The sequence below is a fragment of the Mastigoproctus giganteus genome, chromosome 2, assembly GCF_048544385.1.
Source record: "Mastigoproctus giganteus isolate SK-2022 chromosome 2, ASM4854438v1, whole genome shotgun sequence".
NCBI lineage: Eukaryota > Metazoa > Arthropoda > Arachnida > Uropygi > Thelyphonidae > Mastigoproctus > Mastigoproctus giganteus.
In genome coordinates, this window is record NC_143576.1 from 259,862,603 (window position 1) to 259,882,185 (window position 19,583).

Genomic DNA, 19,583 nt, shown 5'->3' on the forward strand with positions numbered 1-19,583 from the left:
AAGGGAGGAGGGGTTATTCTATTAGTTAAGAAATACATAAAATCCAAGGAAGTGAAGCCAGTCGACATCGCTGGACAGTGCATGGTCGAGTCACTTTGGTGTGACATAAGCATTGGGAGATCAAAATTGAGAGTAGGAGTGTGCTATAGGCCTAATGACTCTGATGAGTATAATAAGAAACTGTACAGGGAAATAGAGTGGGCCAGATAATCAGGGAGTCTTATAATGGGGGATTTTAATTTCCCAGATATTAACTGGAATTTGGGGGCTGTTCACTCGCACACTAGCAAGGCTTTTGTGGATGATTGTTTTCTACATCAGCATGTTCGGGAGGCAACTAGAGGGAGTAATACTCTTGATTTGATTATCAGTAATGATTCTTCATGCATTAAGAATCTGCAGATAAATGAACCACTAGGTGGCAGTGATCACAGTGTGCTGAAGTGGGATTTACTCAGAGGTAACTACCATTAGGGGTAAAGGGAAGGGTTATTGCTTTCGTAAAGGTGAATACGATGGACTGAGACAGTATTTAAATTCTATACAGTGGGACCAACTGATGATGTTACCAACAGCAAATTCAAAATGGGAAGCATTCAAAGAACTTATCTTGGAAGCTACTAGGCTTTACATACCAACTAAGAAATATTGTTCAAGGTTTAGGCCTAAATGGATGTCAGATGAACTAATGAGACATACAGCAGAGAAGAAAAATGCATGGGATACATACCAATTTACATGTGACACAAAAGCCTATCATAGATACAAGTTGATCTGTAACCAAGTTACAAAGGAGGTTAGGCAGGCGAAGGCAGATTGCAAGATATCTTTGGCAAGGGATGCAAAGAAAAAAATCAAAGAGTTCTTTACTTATGTAAACTCTAGAAGGAAGGGGATGAATCAGATTGGTCCAATGGATATCGATGGGTCAACTGTTGATGACCCTGCTCAGGTAGCTAACAAATTAAATGAATATTTTGCATTGACATTCACACATAAGGAGTTATTCAGCGAGGGGAATGACAGAGGTGTATTCAACTCTGGCAGTAGCTAGAGAATCTTGTAATCTCTGAGAGTAAAGTGGAGGAGAAATTGTTGAAGATAAACACAAGAAAGGCACCTGGGGTGGATGGGATCTATCCAGTTATATTAAAGGAGGCAGCAAAGGAAATAAGCAAACCCTTAGCCATAATTATGAGAGCTTCCTTGGACACATGGGAGGTACCCATGGATTGGAGATGTGCAAATGTGACCCCAATTCACAAAGGAGGATCAAAGGCTGACACAGGAAATTATAGACCTGTGAATTTAACTTCTGTTCCCGAAAAATTAATGGAGGCACTGGTTAAAGAAGCACTGCAGGATCATCTAGACAAGACTTCAGTTATAGCTCGGACACAGCATGGTTTTGTTAAGGGGACGTCTTGCCTGACCAATTTAATTGGATACTATGATGCAGTCACAAAAGAACTGGATGCAGGGAATAACTTTGATATTATATACTTGGATCTTAGAAAGGCTTTTGATACTGTTGCACATGGAAGACTGCTGCACAAATTGGAGCAGTGTGGCATTGGAGGCAAATTGCTGCTATGGATAAAGGGGTAGTTAAGGGGGAGAAGACAGAGAGTGGTAATCAATGGACGCTGTTCATTGTGGAGTAATGTTATTTGTGGAGTCCCTCAGGGTTCAGTATTGGGTCCATTATTGTTTTCTGTATTTATAAATGATATTGATGATAGTATATCAAGCTTAATGTCCAAGTTTGCAGACGATACGAAGGTTGGCAGAGTTGTCAAGGACACTACTGACACTATGCTGCTGAAACAGGATCTGGAAAAGTTGAGCAGATGGGCTGAGAGGTGGCAAATGAAGTTTAACATTGACAAATGTGAAGTACTACACATGGGAAACAGCAACCCCAGAGCAACGTATCAACTCTGTGGTACTACACTGACAGTGGTAGAGAATGAAAAGGACCTGGGGGTGGTTCTGCAGGCAGATATGAAGTTCTCTGAGCAGTGTAGACGGTGTATTGTCAATGATATATAAGAATTGTGGACTAATGTTATTAGTGGAGTCCCTCAGGGCTCAGTGTTGGGTCCATTATTGTTTTCTGTATTTATAAATGATATTGATGATGGTATATCAAGCTTAATGTCCAAGTTTGCAGATGATACAAAGGTTGGCAGGGTTGTCAAGGACACTACTGACACTATGCTGCTGCAACAGGATCTGGAAAGGATGAGCAGATGGGCTGAGAGGTGGCAAATGAAGTTTAACATTGACAAATGTAAAGTACTACACATGGGAAACAGCAACCCCAGAGCAACGTATCAACTCTGTGGTACTACACTGACAGTGGTAGAGAATGAAAGGGACTTGGGGGTGATTGTGCTGCAAGAGTAGCTCATGGAGTATTGTCAATGATATACAGGAATTTTTCCAGCAGGGATAAGGAGGTGATTATTCCATTGTATAAGGCAATGGTCAGGCCACACCTAGAGTACTGTATACAGGTCTGGAGGCCTCATTTCAAGAAGGATGTAGAGCTGCTGGAACGAGTACAGAGAAGGGCAACAAGATTAGTGAATGGAACAAAGGGGTGCTCTTACGAAGAAAGGCTTAAGTTTTGCAAATTACAGTGTCTGGAGACTAGGCACCAGCGAGGTGATCTGATAGAGGTGTATAAAGCCTTGAATGGTTTAAACATGCTCAATGCTGATGGGATTCTTCCTCTAGCTCAGAAAAATCACCTGAGAGGGCATAAATTCAAATTGAGGAAAGACAGATGTAGGATAGACGTGCGGAAATTTGCCTTTAGCCAGCGGGTGGTTGGTTGGTGGAACAGACTGCCATCCCTTGCGGTGGAGGTTGATAGCCTAAATAAGTTTAAGGCTCAGCTGGACAGGTATTTTGAACGAACAGAGGGGTGAAGTGGAAGTGGTTATTTTATTTTTTTTATTTATTTATTTATTTTTATTTTGGCTGATGCTGCAAATGCGTCTACTAATGCTATGTCACACCAAACAGACTCAACATTGCATTGTCCACCAACATCAATTTGATGCACTTCCTTAGATTTTGTGTTTCTTAACTAACAGCATAACCCTTCCTCCCTTTCTGTACACATTGTACTCCCCTAATTCCAGTTCTGCACTGCTTATGTCTTGTGACACCATGTCTCTGATATCCCAACAATATCTGCCTTTGATGTCCTGACTAGCACTTCAAGCTAATTGAATTTATTAACTATACTCCTAGCATTGGTGTACATGCATGCACCTGTTTCTACTCTTAGTTACTCTAACACAGCCCATGTATTTATTTGTTCCACTATGACTCCCAACAGTCCTGGAAATCCCCATTGCCTTACTTTCTAGGCTGCTGCTCAATTGCATTTCAATAGAAGTAGTGGAAGAATCACTTTTACCTCTGCCAGCGGCTACTGTTAATCTATTAGTCCGTGTATTCCCCCCCCAAGCTATCAGTTTTCTGAACCCACCTAACTCTGCCTCGATAGCATCTGCAAATATTCTTGCACCCTTTCTATTTAATTGTATCCCATCCCTGTAGAAGCAGTCTCTCCTGTTAACAAGCACAGACCACACTGAGAAAAATTCTACCCCTTCGGCCTTGCACAATCCCTCCATGGCCGAATTGATCGACAAGGCTCTCATTATATACTCCCTCCTATTTTGTCTAGGCAGAATTTCAGACACTTTCAAATTCAACCGTAACTCGCGGTTTTTTTCAGCATTGACTTGTACTTGTAAAATAATTCTGCCGGTTTCCTACTCTTAATATCATTAGTGCCAACGTGTACAACAATATCACCCTTTGTGCCCTTAAGTAGAGACCAACAGATGAATTTTTGGAATATCAGAGACATAGTGCCACTCAGATATAAGGGATACAGAATTGGAATTTGGGGAGTACAATGTGTACAGAAAGGACAGACAGGGAGGGAGCAGGAGTTACGCTGTTAGTTAAGAAACAAAATCTAAGGAAGTGCATCCAATTAATGTTGGAGTCTGTTTGGTGTGACATAAGCACTGGGAAAGGAAAAATGAGAGTAAGGTATAGCCCTAATGAATCTGATGAGTATAATGAGCAATTGTGCAGAGAAACAGAGTGGGTCAGTAAATCAGAATGTCTTATAATGGGAGATTTTAACTTTCCAGATAGTGACTGGACCTTGTGGATTGGTCACTTGCACATGAGCAAGACTTTTGGGAATTTATTGGATGAACAGTGCAATGTGGAGTCAGTTTGGTGTGACATAAGTACTGGGAAAGCAAAAATCATTCGTGCATCATGTGCCTCTATTAATGCCAATGCTAATGAATGAGGACAAAATTTTCACGCTTAAAATAAATGATTCTAGAACTAGGGGCATTAATTTCAAGTTATGGGGGGGGGGGGGTAGAGTAAATTGCAGAAAGTTTTATATTAGCAAGTGAGATATATGTATATACATTACTGAATAAGTTACCTACATGGGTAATAGAAGCTGACAGTTTGAGGAAATTCAAAGGTCAGCTAGACCTTTGAATTAGACACTTCCTAATTCATTTCACAAACATACGTGGTCTCAATTCCAATCTCAACGATGTCCATTTCCACTTGCAGTCTGAGAAACAACATGTACTTTTTCTGACAGAATCTCAGTTATCAATTGATTCAACTACTGCTCATCTCAGATGCCAAAATTATTCGCTGTATGATTCCTTTCGCCTCAAAGGTGGTACTTGTGCATATGTCCAATCTAATATTCCCTGTCAGAGACTTGGCAATTTGGAATCTCCTCTCTTTGATCTTCTCTGGCTTAAAATCTCTCTACCTCATTGTGTCAAATTCATCTGTTGTCTCTACCGTTCTCCCAACTCCACTAATCACTTGGAGCTCTTTGACTTCCTCTCTTTGCAACTTGACTTTCTCCAGTCCACTTTCCTAACAGTGAAGTAATTTTCCTTGGTGATTTTAATGTTCACAACTCCAGCTGGCTTCCGTTTTCTAGTCACACCGACCGAGCAGGTCGAGATGCTGAGGCTTTTGCAATTACTAATGACCTAATTGCTTTTGCAATTACTAACAACCTCAATTGCAAAAGCCTCAGCTTGATCTTTTTCTCACAAACAACCCTTCTAAGTACACGGTCGAAGTGAGAGGTCCTTTAGACACTTCAGATCACAACTTGGTGATTGTCTCTTCTCCAATGGAACCGTTATCTTATGGCTATTCCCAACCTAGTGTTGTTTGGCATTACAAGAATGCAAAATGGGATGACACGCGAGACTTCTTTTCTTCTTTTCCTTGGTCGGATTACTATTTTAAAACTTCTGATGTCAACATTTGCTCAGATCGTGTCAGTGAAATTATTCTTGAAGCAATGGAATCCTTTATCCCACACTCCACTTTAAAATCTCGTCCTTCATCTAAACCTTGTTTTTCCAATAAATGTGCTAAGGCTGTTCAAGAGAAGAACGTTGCATATCGTAATTGGCTTGTTTCTAATTCTTCAGTTTCATTTTCTGCCTACACCAAAGCTCGCAACAATTGTAAAGCAGTTATTAATCAGTCCAAACTAGAATTTGAACAGGCTAAGAGTAGAAAACTTGCTTCTTGGCCTAATGGTAGCCGAGCATTCTGGTCTCTTGCCAAAGCTATTGGCCGCAACTTTTGCCCATCTTTGCTCCCACCTCTGTCCAAACCAGATGGTTCTGTTGTCACTTCAGCCAAGGGTAAAGCTGACCTGCTGGCAACCCATTTTTCTTCCAGCTCATGTATTAATGATCTTGGTAAAACACCTCCCACCATTCCTAACACGCTCCATTCAATGCCTCCTGTGGTTTTCCGTCAAAAGGATATCAGAAGGATTTTGATGAACCTTGATGCTAAGAAAGCTCCAGGTCCTGATGGTATTTCTCTACTTGTTCTCAAAACCTGTGCTCCTGAACTTACTCCTATTCTTTGCCGCCTTTTTTCACTTTCTTATTCCAAAGGTGTTTTTCCTTCTGCTTGGAAATTTGCTACTATCCAGCAAGTTCCTAAAAAGGGTGACAAATCCCTCCCATCCAATTATCGTCCCATTGCAATTACTTCTACTCTTTCAAAAGTAATGGAGAAATCAATTAACTGCCAACTCTTAAACGACCTGGAAACCTTCCGTCTGATCAACTATCGCCAGTAAGGATTCCATCAGTATCGATCCACTGGTGATATTCTGGCTTATGTTACCCATTTATGGACTAATTCACTAGAAAGGTTTGGTGAAACACAAGTAGTTTCTCTTGACATCTCAAAGGCTTTTGATCGTGTTTGGCATAAAGGTCTTCTAAACAAGCTTCCATCTTATGGTTTGCCAACTGTTTTTAGTAATTGGTTATCCAGTTTTCTCTGTGATTGCTCACTGAGGGTGATGGTAGATGGCTCTCTGTCTTCTAACTTCTCCACTAATGCCGGTGTCCCCCAAGGTTCAGTTCTTTCCCCCACTCTTTTCCTCTTGTATATCAATGACCTTATTCCATTGACTGGAAATTCTATCTATAGTTTTGCCGATGACAGCACATTGCATTCAACTTTCCATTTTGAGAAACCTTGTCCTGCTCAATCAGCTTTAATTTCTCGAAAATCTGGTACCAATTCCTTAAATGCTGATTTTCAGGTATTTCTCCTGTGGGGCAAAGACAACTTAGTTGATTTCAACCCTTCTAAAACTCAGTCTTGTTTTATAGAACTAGGGGACATAAATTCAAGTTACGGGGGGGAAATATTTAGATTGGACTGCAGGAAGTTTTATTTTAGCCAGCGAGTTATAAATTACTGGAATAAGTTGCCTTCATGGGTGGTAGAGGCCGACAGTTTGGGGAAATTCAAAGGTCATTTGGATAGTACCGTCAGGTAAGGGAAGCGCATAGGATGATAGGTTTAATTTCCTTTTTTTTTTTTTTTATTAATTATTATTTTTTTTTTTTTTTTATTTATTTATTTTTTTATCATTGTTTTGTTCGGATTTTTTTTTTTTTTTTGGCTGGTGCAGCATAACCCATAGGCTTTCTTGCACCATGCGGCCATTACTAATACTTGTTTCCCGACCCCAAGCAGTTCCTGAAATCCCCAGCAACTTGGCTTTATGAGCTGCTGCTCAATCCAATAGAAACAGTGCAAGAATCACTTTCCCCTTTGCCTTCTATAAATCTATTAGTCTGAATCCCTCCAAGCTAGCAGTTTTCCAACCTACCTAAAAAGCAGATGATATTTTTTCAGAGTTTCTATTTAAGTGTATCCCTTCCGCATAAAAGCAGTCTCTCCTGTTAACAAGCAGAGACCATACCACAAAAAATTCTACCCCATGAGCCTTGTACAATCTCTCCAGGGCCGAATTCATTTACCGAGCTCTCATCATGTACTCCCTCCTATCATGTCTGGGCTGAATTGCAGACACTTTCAAATTTAACCCTAACGCACAACTTTTTTCAAAATTGACCTGTACTTAAGTGATTCAGTGGCTCTCCTACTCTTAATGTCATTAGTGCCAACATGTACAACAATATAACCTTTTCTGACCTTAAAAGATGATATCTGCTCTACAACGTCATCAATTTTTGCCCCTGGCAGACATAACCTGGTTCTATACCAACTATCCTTTTGTGCTCAATATATTTTCTGTTTCTCTGACAATAGAGCCACTGACAAATAGCTCCTCTGGGATTGCCGCTGTTTTGCCGGATGATCATGTGCAAGCCCTGGCATTGATATGGGCAGCTGAGAGCTCGAAGGAATCAAAAAGTGGGTCCACGCTTTTTAATTCCTTCGAGGGTATCCACCCTGTTCTCCAATCTCTCATAAAGGCCTATAACAATACTGAGTTGGCGCATAACTTCCTCACACTCCTTACACGAGCACACACAAAGACATTCCCTTTGGAAAGATCATGTCCCATTCCCGATATTTCACAAACAGGACACAAGCAGTACATGTTGTAAGGCTGTGATTCAGACGACAATCCACCCCCCCCCCAAGTTCTTCCCAAAACCACGGCACCCCCACTACCTTGAGCCTTTTGCTTTGCTGCTCTGAGGCACGATTTCAGTAATAGAAAATCCAGCCTATTACACATACAATATACTTATATGCAACTTGTTTCCCAGCTTTGCATTTTGATAATCCTAGGAAACATAACTTGCAAATTGTAAATGAATTTGGCACATTTCCTTACCCTATGCTAAAACCAATAAACACAGAATAAACAATGCCCATGTCTATATATATATATATATATATATATATATAAGGAGGACATTTTTCCAAACATATAAAATCAATTCAGTTCAACTATCAATAAGAATATTACAGTAAAAATACCTGCAAATGTATCCAAGGGATCACTAGGTGTTAATCCTATGACATTGATGATGGAATCCAATTCTGCTGTCTCAAAATCTTCTGCTGCCGATGCCATAATATAAGCCAGGTCTCCAGACCACCTTGTCATATTAACATCCAGTTCAGTATCACATATATGCACATTACCTAAAAATCACTTTACTTAATTAAACATTTTATTGTAAGCCATAATTCTCAATGTTCTTGCAAATAATGAATACACAAACAGTAAACAGTCAATGTTACTCAATCAGAAATACTGCAGTAAATGCAAATAAAAATGTGACCTCAACTATGAAATATTAATAATTTAGTTTGATAAATAAGCCCAAGTAACTAGGAAATAATATTCATTTTCTTTTTTTTTTTTTTTATGTGAACCCCAAACACGAGAGGTATTAGAACCTATAGTACTTAGTACCTTGCTTGGGTTGGAGGTTGAGACGACGAAAGAAGATATTTGTTGACATTGGACTTGAACTTCTGTAGATTATAATTTTCAGGAAATACGTATGAAGGAAGGTTGTTCCAGAAAACGGCATTTGAATGAATACAGTAGTTTCAGACAGCTTTTAAATTCTATACAGTGGGACCAACTGATGATGTTATCAACAGCAAATTCTAAATGAGAAGCATTCAAGAAATTAATCTTGGAAGCTACTATGCTTTTCATACCAACTAAGAAATACTGATCTAAGTTTAGGCCTAAATGGTTGTTAGATGAACTGATTAAACTTGTGGCAGAGAAGAAAAATGCATGGGATGCATATATATTATTAGGAGACACAGCTTATGGTGGATATAAGCTATTCTGTGATCAAGTCACAAAGGAGTTAGGCAAGCAAATACAGATTATGAGAAATCTTTGACAAAGGATGCAATGAAAAACTGCAAAGAATTCTTTACTCATGTAAACTCTAGAAGGAAGGGGATGAATCAGATTGGTCCACTTGATATCGACAGTTCAGCTGTTGATGATTCTGCCCAGATCGCTGACAAATTGAATGAAACTTTTGCATCGATATTCACACGTGGAATTCTGTAGGGAAACGGAGGACAAAAGCTTATTAAACTCTAACAGAGAGCTAAATGATTTGTAATAACCGAGAGCAAAGTGGAGGAGAATTTTTGAAGTTAAATATAATGAAGCACCTGGTGTGGATGTGATCCATCCAGTTACATTAAAGGAGGTGGCAAAGGAAGTAAGCAAACCCTTAGCCATAATTATGAAAGCATCCTTGGACTCAGGGGAGGTCCCCATGAACTGGAAGTGTGAAAATGTATGTCAAATTCACAAAGGGCGATGAAAGGTTGAGACGAGTAATTGCAGACTTGTTAGTTTAACTTCTGTTCTGGTGGAAATAATGGAGTCACTGGATTAAAGAAGTATTGCAGGATCATCGAGACCAGACTACAGTTACAGTTCAGTCACTGCATGGGTTTGTTAAGGGGAAGTCTTGTCTGACCAATTTGATTGGATACTATGATGTGGTCACAAAGGAACTGGATGCAAAAAATAATTTTGATATCATATAATGGTATTTCAGAAAAGCTGTTAACACTGTTGCACATGGAAGCCTGCTGGACAAATTGGAGCAGTATTGCATTAAGGGCAAGTTTGTTGCTATGGATAAAGGGTTGGTTCAGTGGGAGAAGACAGAGTGGTAATCAATGGACACTGTTCTTTGTTGTTTTTATTATTAGTGGAGTCCTCCAGGATTCAGTGTTGGGTCCATTGTTGTTTTGTATATTTATCAGTGATATTGATGAAGTTATTTAAGGCTTAATATCCATGTTTGCAGATGATATAAAGGTGGACAGGGTTGTTAATTACAGTACACTACTGCAACAGGATCTAGAATAGTCTGAGATATGGAGGTTGAAGTTTATCATTGATAAAGATAAGTACTGCATGTGGATAACAGTAATCCCAGAATAACTAATCAAGTGTGTGGTACTACGCTCAGGGTAGTGGAAAATGAAAAGGTCGTGGGGGGTTATTGTGCATCAGACATGAAATTCTGAGCACAACTGATGAGATTTTGTCAATGATTTACAGAAACTTTGCTAACAGGGATAAGGAGGTGATTATCTTTTTGTATAAGGCCATCATTAGGCTGCATCTTCAGTGTATACAGATCTGGAGACCTCACTTTAGGAAGGATAGAAATCTGCTGGAATGGGTGCAAGGAAGGGAAACCAGATTGGTTAAGGGAACAAAAGAATGCCCTTATCTGTGCACAGATCTGATTGAGGCTTTTAAATCGTTGATTGGATTGAGTAAGCTGAATGTTAATTGTATTCTTCCACTTGCCGAGAGTATTAGCAATGGCCTGTGCCATGGTGCAAGGAAGTGTATGGCTTATGCTGCACCAGTCAAAAAGAAAAGATTAAAATAATAAGAAGAAAATTAAAAAAAAAATTAATAAAAGAAAAGGAATTAGACAACCTATGCATTTCCCTCCTCCTTTAATTAACTGTCTTTTTTTTTTTCTTTTTTTTATGTGAACCCCAAACACGAGAGGTATTAGAACCTATAGTACTTAGTACCGTGCTTGGGTTGGAGGTTGAGAAGAAGAAAGAAGATATTTGTTGACATTGGACTTGAACTTCTGTAGATTGTAATTTTCAGGAAATAGGTATGAAGGAAGGTTGTTCCAGAAAACGGCAGTTGAATGAATAAACGAGGAAGATGAAAAGTTGGTTCTGTGGGTTTGAAGTTGGACAGTAAATGGATGTTGGCTGGTGCCAGCACGTGTTCGGACTGTTTTGAAAGAGAGACCGGGAATTATAGAAGTCAATTCAGAAGAATAGTGCCCATGGAAGTATCTGTAGAAGAGGCATGCTGCAGAAATAGTACGACTATAAGAAAGCGAGTGGAGACACTCTGTTAGAGATGAATCATTAATTAACCTAACTGCCCTCTTCTGAATAGAATCAAGAAGCCTGAGAGAGGTTTTAGGGGCACCACCCCCAGATGTGGGAACAATATTCCATGGCAGGGCGAATTTGTGATTTATACAGAGTGAGCAGCTGTTTGGAAGAAAAGTAATGCCGAGAGCAAAAGAGAAAACCAAGTTTTTTAGATGCAGAGGAAGCAATATTTGTAATGTGCTTGTGCCAAGAGAGATTAGAAGTCAGGGTAATCCCCAAAAGAGATATATATATATCATTTTTCCTAGAAATCGGAGTGTCACTAAAGATAAGCATAGGAGCAGAAGAATCCTTTTTGCGAGATATAAGACAAGACTGAGTTTTAGAAGGGTTGAAATCAACTAAGTTGTATTTGCCCCACTGGAGAATTACCTGAAGATCGGTATTTAAGGAATTGGTAGCAGATTTTCGAGAAGTTGAAGCTGATTGAGCAGGACAAGGTTTCTCAAAATGGAAAGTGGAATGCAATGTGGTATCATCGGCAAAACCATGGATAGGATTTCCAGTCAATGGAAGGAGGTCATTAATATACAAGAGGAAAAAAGTGGGGGAAAGAACTGAACCTTGGGGGACACCGGCATTAGTGGAGAAGTTAGAAGACAGAGAGCCATCTACATCACCCTCAGTGAGCGATCACAGAGAAAACTGGATAACCAATTACTAAAAACAGTTGGAAAACCATAAGATGGAAGCTTATTTAGAAGACCTTTATGCAAAACACAATCAAAAGCCTTTGAGATGTCAAGAGCAACTACTTGTGTTTCACCGAACCTTTCCATTGAATTAGTCCATAAATGGGTAACATAAGCCAGAATATCACCAGTGGATCGACACTGATGGAATCCATACTGGCAATCGTTGATCAGATGGAAGGTTTCTAAGTAGTTTAAGAGTTGCGGTTATTGATTTCTCCATTACTTTAGAAAGAGTGGAAGTAATTGCAATGGGACGATAATTGGATGGGAGGGATTTGTTACCCTTTTTAGGAACTGGCTGGATATGAGCAAATTTCCAAGCAGAAGGAAAAACACCTTTAGAATAAGAAAGTAAAAAAAGCGGCAAAGAATAGGAGTAAGTTCAGGAGCACAGATTTTGAGAACAAGTGGAGAAATACCATCAGGACCTGGAGTTTTCTTAGCATCACAATTCATCAAAATCCTTCTGATATCCTTTTGACGGAAGACACAGGAGGCATTGAATGGAGCGTGGTGGAAATAGTGGGAGGTGTTTTACCAAGATCATTAATACATGAGGCCTATAATACACTCCTACTCTGATTTTTGCTTTCCTAGTGTTTATATCACATAAAACTGAACTCAAACATTGCATTGACCCAACATGCCCATGTAAACTGGATGTGCTGCCATACATTTTACATGTCTTAACTAACAGTAAAACTCCTCCTTTCTTCCTATCCTCTCTGTACACATTGTACTCCCCATATTCAAATTCTGCATTCGTCATATCTGTGTGACACATCTCTGATATTCCAACAATATCCGCATTTGATGTCTTGATCAGCACTTCAAATTCATCAATTTATTATACACCTAGCATTGGTGTACATACAGATATACATGCACCTGTTCTTACTTTTAGTTACCCTAACACAGCCCATGTATTTACTTTTTCCATTGCGACTCCCAGCAGTCCTTGAAATCCCTGGCATCTTGCTTTCCAGCATGCTGCTTGTTCCATTAGAAGTAATGCAATAATCACTTTCACCTCTGCCTGTGGCTATGGTTGATCTATTAGTCTGTGTATCTTCCCCAAGGTAGCATTTTTCTGACCCACATTTTTCTGATTCACTGGTTTCCCACTACTCAATAGCACCAGCGAATATTCTTGCACCCTTTCTATTCAAATATATTCTATCCCTGGTGAAGCAATCTCCTGTTAACTAGCACAGACCATGCAAGAATAATTCTTCCTCACAAGCCATGCACAATCTCTGCAGGGTTGAATTTATTGAAAAGGTTCTCATTACTTCCTCCTATCTGTGCAGACAGTTTCAATTTAACTCTAACTCTTGACTTTTTTTTCAACAATAGCCTTTACTTGTTAAGTAAATCCATAGATTTACTCTTAATGTCATTAGCGCCAACAGGTACAAGAATATCACCTTTTGTTCTCTTAACAGAGATGATATCTGCTCTACACCATCAACTTTTGCCCTTGGCAGACATACCCCTGGCCCTATTTCTTTTTGCACACTATACAGGGCGTCTCAAAAATACACGGCATAACTTCAGGAATGAGTTCCTCATATGTAGACAATAAAAATATTTTATATCAACGTAGTTCCGGAAATGCTTGGTTCCAGAGTTATCAACTGGAATGTCTTATCTCCCGCAGGTGATTTCCTTCATCATAAGGTACTGACAGAATCTGGTGGTTTTCCATTCCGATTACGTACTCAAATCAGGAGCAAGTGGATATGCACTTTATGTATGTCCAGACAGGAAAATGTTTGAAGGTATCCATCGCTGCCTTTTTGAACATGGGACCTTTACACCTCGTGCTGCTGACAGAGGACAACCAAAATCTATGACTCCTGAAGTAGAGGAGGAGATTTTGGATGTTGTGCATGCCACTCCTGGAATCAGCACACACAGAATAGCAATGCAACTGGCTGTTCAACGTTCGACTATTGTGAGAACACCAACTGTATCCTTACCATCTGCAACGGGTACAGGCCTTGTCACTAGCAGATTACCCTGCGCAGATAATGTTCTGCCAGTGGTTCTTGCAAGAGTGTGGTACAACTCCTCACTTTCCTACCTTAGTGATATTCATAGATGAAGCACAGTTCGCACGAGACGGAATCCAAAACTTTCACAATTAGCATGTATGGGCTGAGGAAAATATAGGAATTTGGCATAGTCTTCAGGCAGAAGGTAGACATTTTGAACAATTACTATAAGGTGATGTGAACAGTTAAGTGTCATAGACAGACCTTCAAAATTTGGAAACAAGCATTTCCGGAACTATGTTGATATAAAATATTTTTAATGTTTACATATGAGGAACTCATTCCTGAAGTTATACCATGTATTTTTGAAACACCCTGTATATTCGGTTTTCCTGACAATAGTCACCAACAACTAGTTCCTGTAGGACCAGCTCATTCTGCTTTGGGAGTTGCCCTATATTGCCTGATGATTAAGTGCAAACTCTGCCGTTGATATGGCAGCTGAGAGCTTGATGGGCTCCCAATTTAAATTCTGTCAGTAATGCAATGAACAGCCTCTACTTTCTGTGCTATTTCTTTCACTAAAATTTTCTAGAATAAATGCTCATAAACTAATCCATAAATACGTAACACACAGCCCCAAATATATACACACACAGACACTTTTTTTTTTCTTTTTTTTTTTTACTGTTAGTTAAGCCATCAGTACATGTCAAATAACTTCTTTATCTTAAGAATTGTTAATTCTGAAGAAATTAAATTTTAATTAATAAAAATATGTTGGAAGTATTTATCAACATACAAAGACAATGAATATTTTTCTTCATAACTTTCAGTTTGATTACTTAAGCTGTAAATGATTTAAAAGGAAATTTAGAGATTAACTTTATATATGCATTTAATTATTTAATATACATATATAATTTAATCAATTATGTTGTATATACATTAATATTAATTATAATAAAATATAATATAATATTAATGTAGCAGTGTTCTCCCCAGAAAATTCTGTCAGCCCATTGGCATTATGAAGTAGCAGGGTGGGAAAGTGTGATACTTTGCAATGACATAAAATTTTGTTATTTATAAATGTGACTTAAGCAATCCAGAGCAAAAATTAATTGCATAATTTAACATTACATTGATTTAATGATAATTTGTGCAACAAACATTGAAAAAATTTAATATTGGCTGGTGTTATATTTTTTAACTGACAAATGAAAAAAAATTCCAACACATATATAAACACACTAAATTTAACAAATAAGGTACTTTTTATTTAAAAAGAATGTTTTAAAACAAATTTAAAAAATTTGTTCATTATAATTCTATGTAATAAAATAATAATAAAAAATGTTTACATCTAAATATTTAAATCTTTTCTGATTTAACTTCTTACTCATTATGGGTTCTTATTTTATTTCATTTTATTGTATATTATTATATTTGTGCTCCCATACAGAGACCAACACAAACAACACATCTAATGTTCACAGAATTTAACGTGGTGTACTAGCTTGCAGAATTATAATACTCAGTTTGCCGTAGAGATGGCTGCAGAGTGAGTGAGCCGATACACTGAGTCGACTCAGAAAGTGTCCAAAAGATTTGAATAACAAAAGTGAATCTGAGTCATCTCAGTGAATTGCAGAATTCAACCAACATACCGATGCTGTCAACCGAATGGCATGTGATAGCTCAGAATAAAGCACAACAATATTCTTGGTAATTTGGATTCGCAGCGTCGAACTACGCGATGGTTACATGACGTTAGTGCGATGGTTAAATAGTGGGAGATCTTATAACTGCTTAGGTAGGTTACGTACCAGAAAGCAGAGTTCAATCACAATTCCAGCTGGATTGACTCCTGTCGCATTGACCTTGATCGCGTAGTATGTTCAAATTAATATCGATTGAGATCAGTACCATGTGGTACCACGAGAAATCGCTTAAATTTTAGCCGGGCAGTCAGTTAAATTCACCATTCAATAGGTCCTGGGGAGAACATTGTGTAGAATAAATATGATAGATTAATATTTCAACAATTAATGAAGGCTGGAAACCATAAAAATCTGTCATACATTCCAAATCCACATCTAATACCAATTATTTTACTTTATTACAGAGAACTGGAAATTTTGATGCACTATGGGAAAGTGATTACCAACTTGAAGGCCCCCCTCCATTTAACTTATTTAATGAGGTCAAATGAGGAAGGTTGTTCAGGACATAAAACACTTAATAAACAAAAAAAGTTCTTAAATGATTTATTTTATAATTATTAATAATGCAATAAAACAGTAAATTAAATCATAGGAGTCATACTTACAGGAAGGCGGCAACTTACACACATAAGTTTACTAAAAAAAATGCAGTCTCAAGACTTCAGAGTTCCACAAATTTCACATTTTTAGGAATTTATACTTGGATTTAGTCACCTATAAAATCAAAAAAAAAAAAAAAAACCACAAGTTAATACTTAAAGAAGAGATAAAGAAATAAAACAATACTTTTCTAAGACAAAACAAATTCTACAGCAGACATTTGTAGTATTTTGTCTTTACTATAAGCTTCTTTTTTGGTGAAGGTAAAGAAAGCCAACACAAGAACTAGGGCAAACTTTGGGTAACTTACCAGAAAAACTGGTTTCCCCGTTACCACAGTTTCTCCCAGCATTCTTGGTAAACAGACCGTGCGTGTTATCAGTGGTGGCAATAGAAGTCAATAACAATGTATTGATTAGTTTTTTTCATTATTAAAAGCAGATTATTGGGGTTCGTGAGTGTTTTCACGGCTGAAATTTACTTACAGGTACACCCCCTTCAGACCACCTCAGTCATAGGGTGTTTATCCCGCCCTCCCACATTTTCAAATAGGAAAACTACTTCTACAGACTGTGCATGTTATCAGTAGTGGCATCAGTAGTAATCAGCATTTAAAGAAATGTTGGTGGATATTTGAGAAGTTAAGACTGCATGACAAGGTTTCTCAAAACTGTAAAGTGGAATGCAGTGTGCTATCATCAGTAAAATTATGGATAGAATTTTGAATCAGTAGAAAGAGGTAATTAATATACGATAGGAAAAGAGTGGAAGAAAACTGAATTCTGGGACACAACAGCATTAGTGGAGTTAGAAAACAGAATTCCATTTACCATCACCCAGAGCAAGTATTCAGATAGAAGACATTTATGCTAAACACAATCAAAACCTTAGAAATATCCAAAAATGGGTTGCATAATAGATTAATTTGTCTAAAAATGAGTTATATAAGCCAGTACATCACTTACAAAATCCATATTAGTAGTGATCATTGATCAGATGGAAGGTTTTGAGATAATTTAGAAGTTAGCAGTTAATGGATTTCTCCATTACTTTTGAAAGAGGAGAGGGGAGATAAATGCAATGATATATTTGGATGGGAGGAATCTAGCTGGACATCATAGTATCTGACCAATTTGATACTATGATGTGGTCACAAAGGAACTGAATGTCAAAAATAATTTTGATATCATATACTTGGATTTCAAGGAAGCTTTTGATACTGTTGCATATGGAAGACTGCTGTACAAATTGGAGAAGTAGGTGGTAGATGACTTTCATCAACCGGTGAAAAACCACCACTTTGCTTATTGGAGGCTTGAAGTGGTGAAACCCATGTTTAGTCTCCAGAGCAAAGTTTCCGGCATCCCCCCCCCCATACTTCTCCTTCAACCCATGCACGATACTAAGTGCTATAGGTTTTTCATACCTTTCATGTTTGGGGCTTTCATAAAAAAAAAAAAGATGCTACATTGGATAAAGGGATGAGTGGTATTCAATGGAGACTGCTCTTCATGGACAAATATTATTAGTGGAGTTCCTCAGGGTTTGGTGCTGGGCCATTGTGGTTTCGTCTATTCATCAATGATATTGATGAAGATACATCAGGATTAATGTCCAAATTTGCAGATGGTACAAAGGCTGTCAGGGTTGTTAATGAAGTATGTTACTCCAACTGTATCTAGACAAGTTGGGCAAATGGGCTGAGAAGTGGCAACTAAAGTTTAATATTGACAAATGCAAAGTACTGCATATGGGTACCAATAACCCAAGAGAAACGTACCAACTATGTAGTACTACACTCAGAGAAGTGGAAAGTGAAAAAGGCTTGAGGGTAATTGTGCAGCAACTATGAAATTTGCTGAGAGAAACTATGAAATTTGCTGCACCAGCCAAAAAAAAAAAAAAAAAACGAATAAAACAATGATAAAAAAAAAAAAATAAATAAATAATAATAATTAATAAAAGAAAAGGAAATTCCTATCTTCCTATGCGCTTCCCTAACCCAAAGGAACTATCCAGATGACCTTTGAATTTCCCCAATTTGTCAGCCTCTACCACCCATGTAGACAACTTATTACAGTAATTTATAACTCGCTGGCTAAAATAAAACTTCCTGAAATCTAAACATTTCCCCCCCGTAACTTGAATTTATGTCCCCTAATTCTAGCATAATTTATGCCATTGTACAAGGCAATGGTCAGGCCACGCCTAGAGTACTATGTACAGGTCTGGAGGCCTCATTTTAGGAAGGATGTACAGTTGCTAGAACGAGTACAAAGAAGGGCAACAAGATTGGTGAGGGGAACAAAGGGGTGCTCTTACCAAGAAACGCTTAAGTTCTGCAAACTGCAGCACCTGGAGAGTAGGCACCTGTAAGGTGATTTGATTGAGATGTACAAGGCCTTGAATGGGTTGAACAAGCTGAATGCTGATGGGATTCTTCCTCTTGCTCAGATTAAGAACCTGAGGGGGCATAGATTCAAATTGATGAAAGACAGTTAGCATTAGTAGAGGCATATGATGCAAGAAAGCAAGCTTATTCAGCTTATTCAGTTGTAGAACAGATGTGCGGAAATTTGCCTTTAGCCAGCGGATGGTTGATTGGTGGAGCAGACTTCCATCTTTTGTTCCATCTTGCATCGTATGCCTCTACTAATGCTAAATCCATATTAGTGATCACTGATAAGATGGATGGTTTTGAGATAATTTAGAAGTTGGCAGTTAATGGATTTCTCCATTACTTTGGAAAGAGGAGAGGAGAGATAAATGCAATGAGATAATAATTGGATGGGAGGGATCTGGCTGGACATCAGAAAACTTCCAAGCTGGAGGGGAAACACCAGTTGAATAAATGTAAAAGGCAAAATAGAACAGGAGCAAACACGAGAGCACAGGTTTTGAGAACATGTGGAGAAATGCCATCAGAACTTAGACCTTTCTTGGTATTAAGATTGTTCAAAATTCTTCTGGCAGAAGGCCATAGAAGGCATTGAGTGGAATGTACTGGAAATAGTAGGAGGTGGCTAACTAAAATTATCAATACCAGAGTTAGAAGAAAAGTAGGTTCCTAGTAAGTTGGCGTTATCTTAAACTGAGGTGGCATAAAACCATCAGGTTTTAAGAGAGGTGAGAGTATAAATGGACAAAAGTTGCAGCCAACAGCTTTGGCAAGAGTTCAGAATGAACAACAACCAATTTGGAAAGAAGCAACTTTTCTGCTCTTGGGCTATTAAAAATCAAAT

The 19,583-nt window shown here is 38.3% G+C and overlaps 1 protein-coding gene across 4 annotated transcripts in view; it reads right to left on the bottom strand.

Annotated features, from left to right (window-relative positions):
* LOC150090423 (transmembrane protein 170A) overlaps positions 1-19,583 on the bottom strand; it is an 80,735-nt gene that overhangs the window by 24,888 nt on the left and 36,264 nt on the right. For 2 of the 4 annotated variants that reach the window (XM_090369116.1, XM_090369118.1), the window contains exons 2-3: positions 16,347-16,455; positions 8,368-8,535 (exon numbers count right to left, since the gene is read on the bottom strand). In XM_090369116.1, coding sequence (XP_090225242.1) covers positions 8,368-8,497 — 130 coding nt within the window. In that variant the 5' untranslated portion in view covers positions 8,498-8,535; positions 16,347-16,455. The remainder of the gene's footprint in view (positions 1-8,367; positions 8,536-16,346; positions 16,456-19,583) is intronic. The other 2 variants (XM_090369120.1, XM_090369119.1) reach the window with 2 other exon arrangements.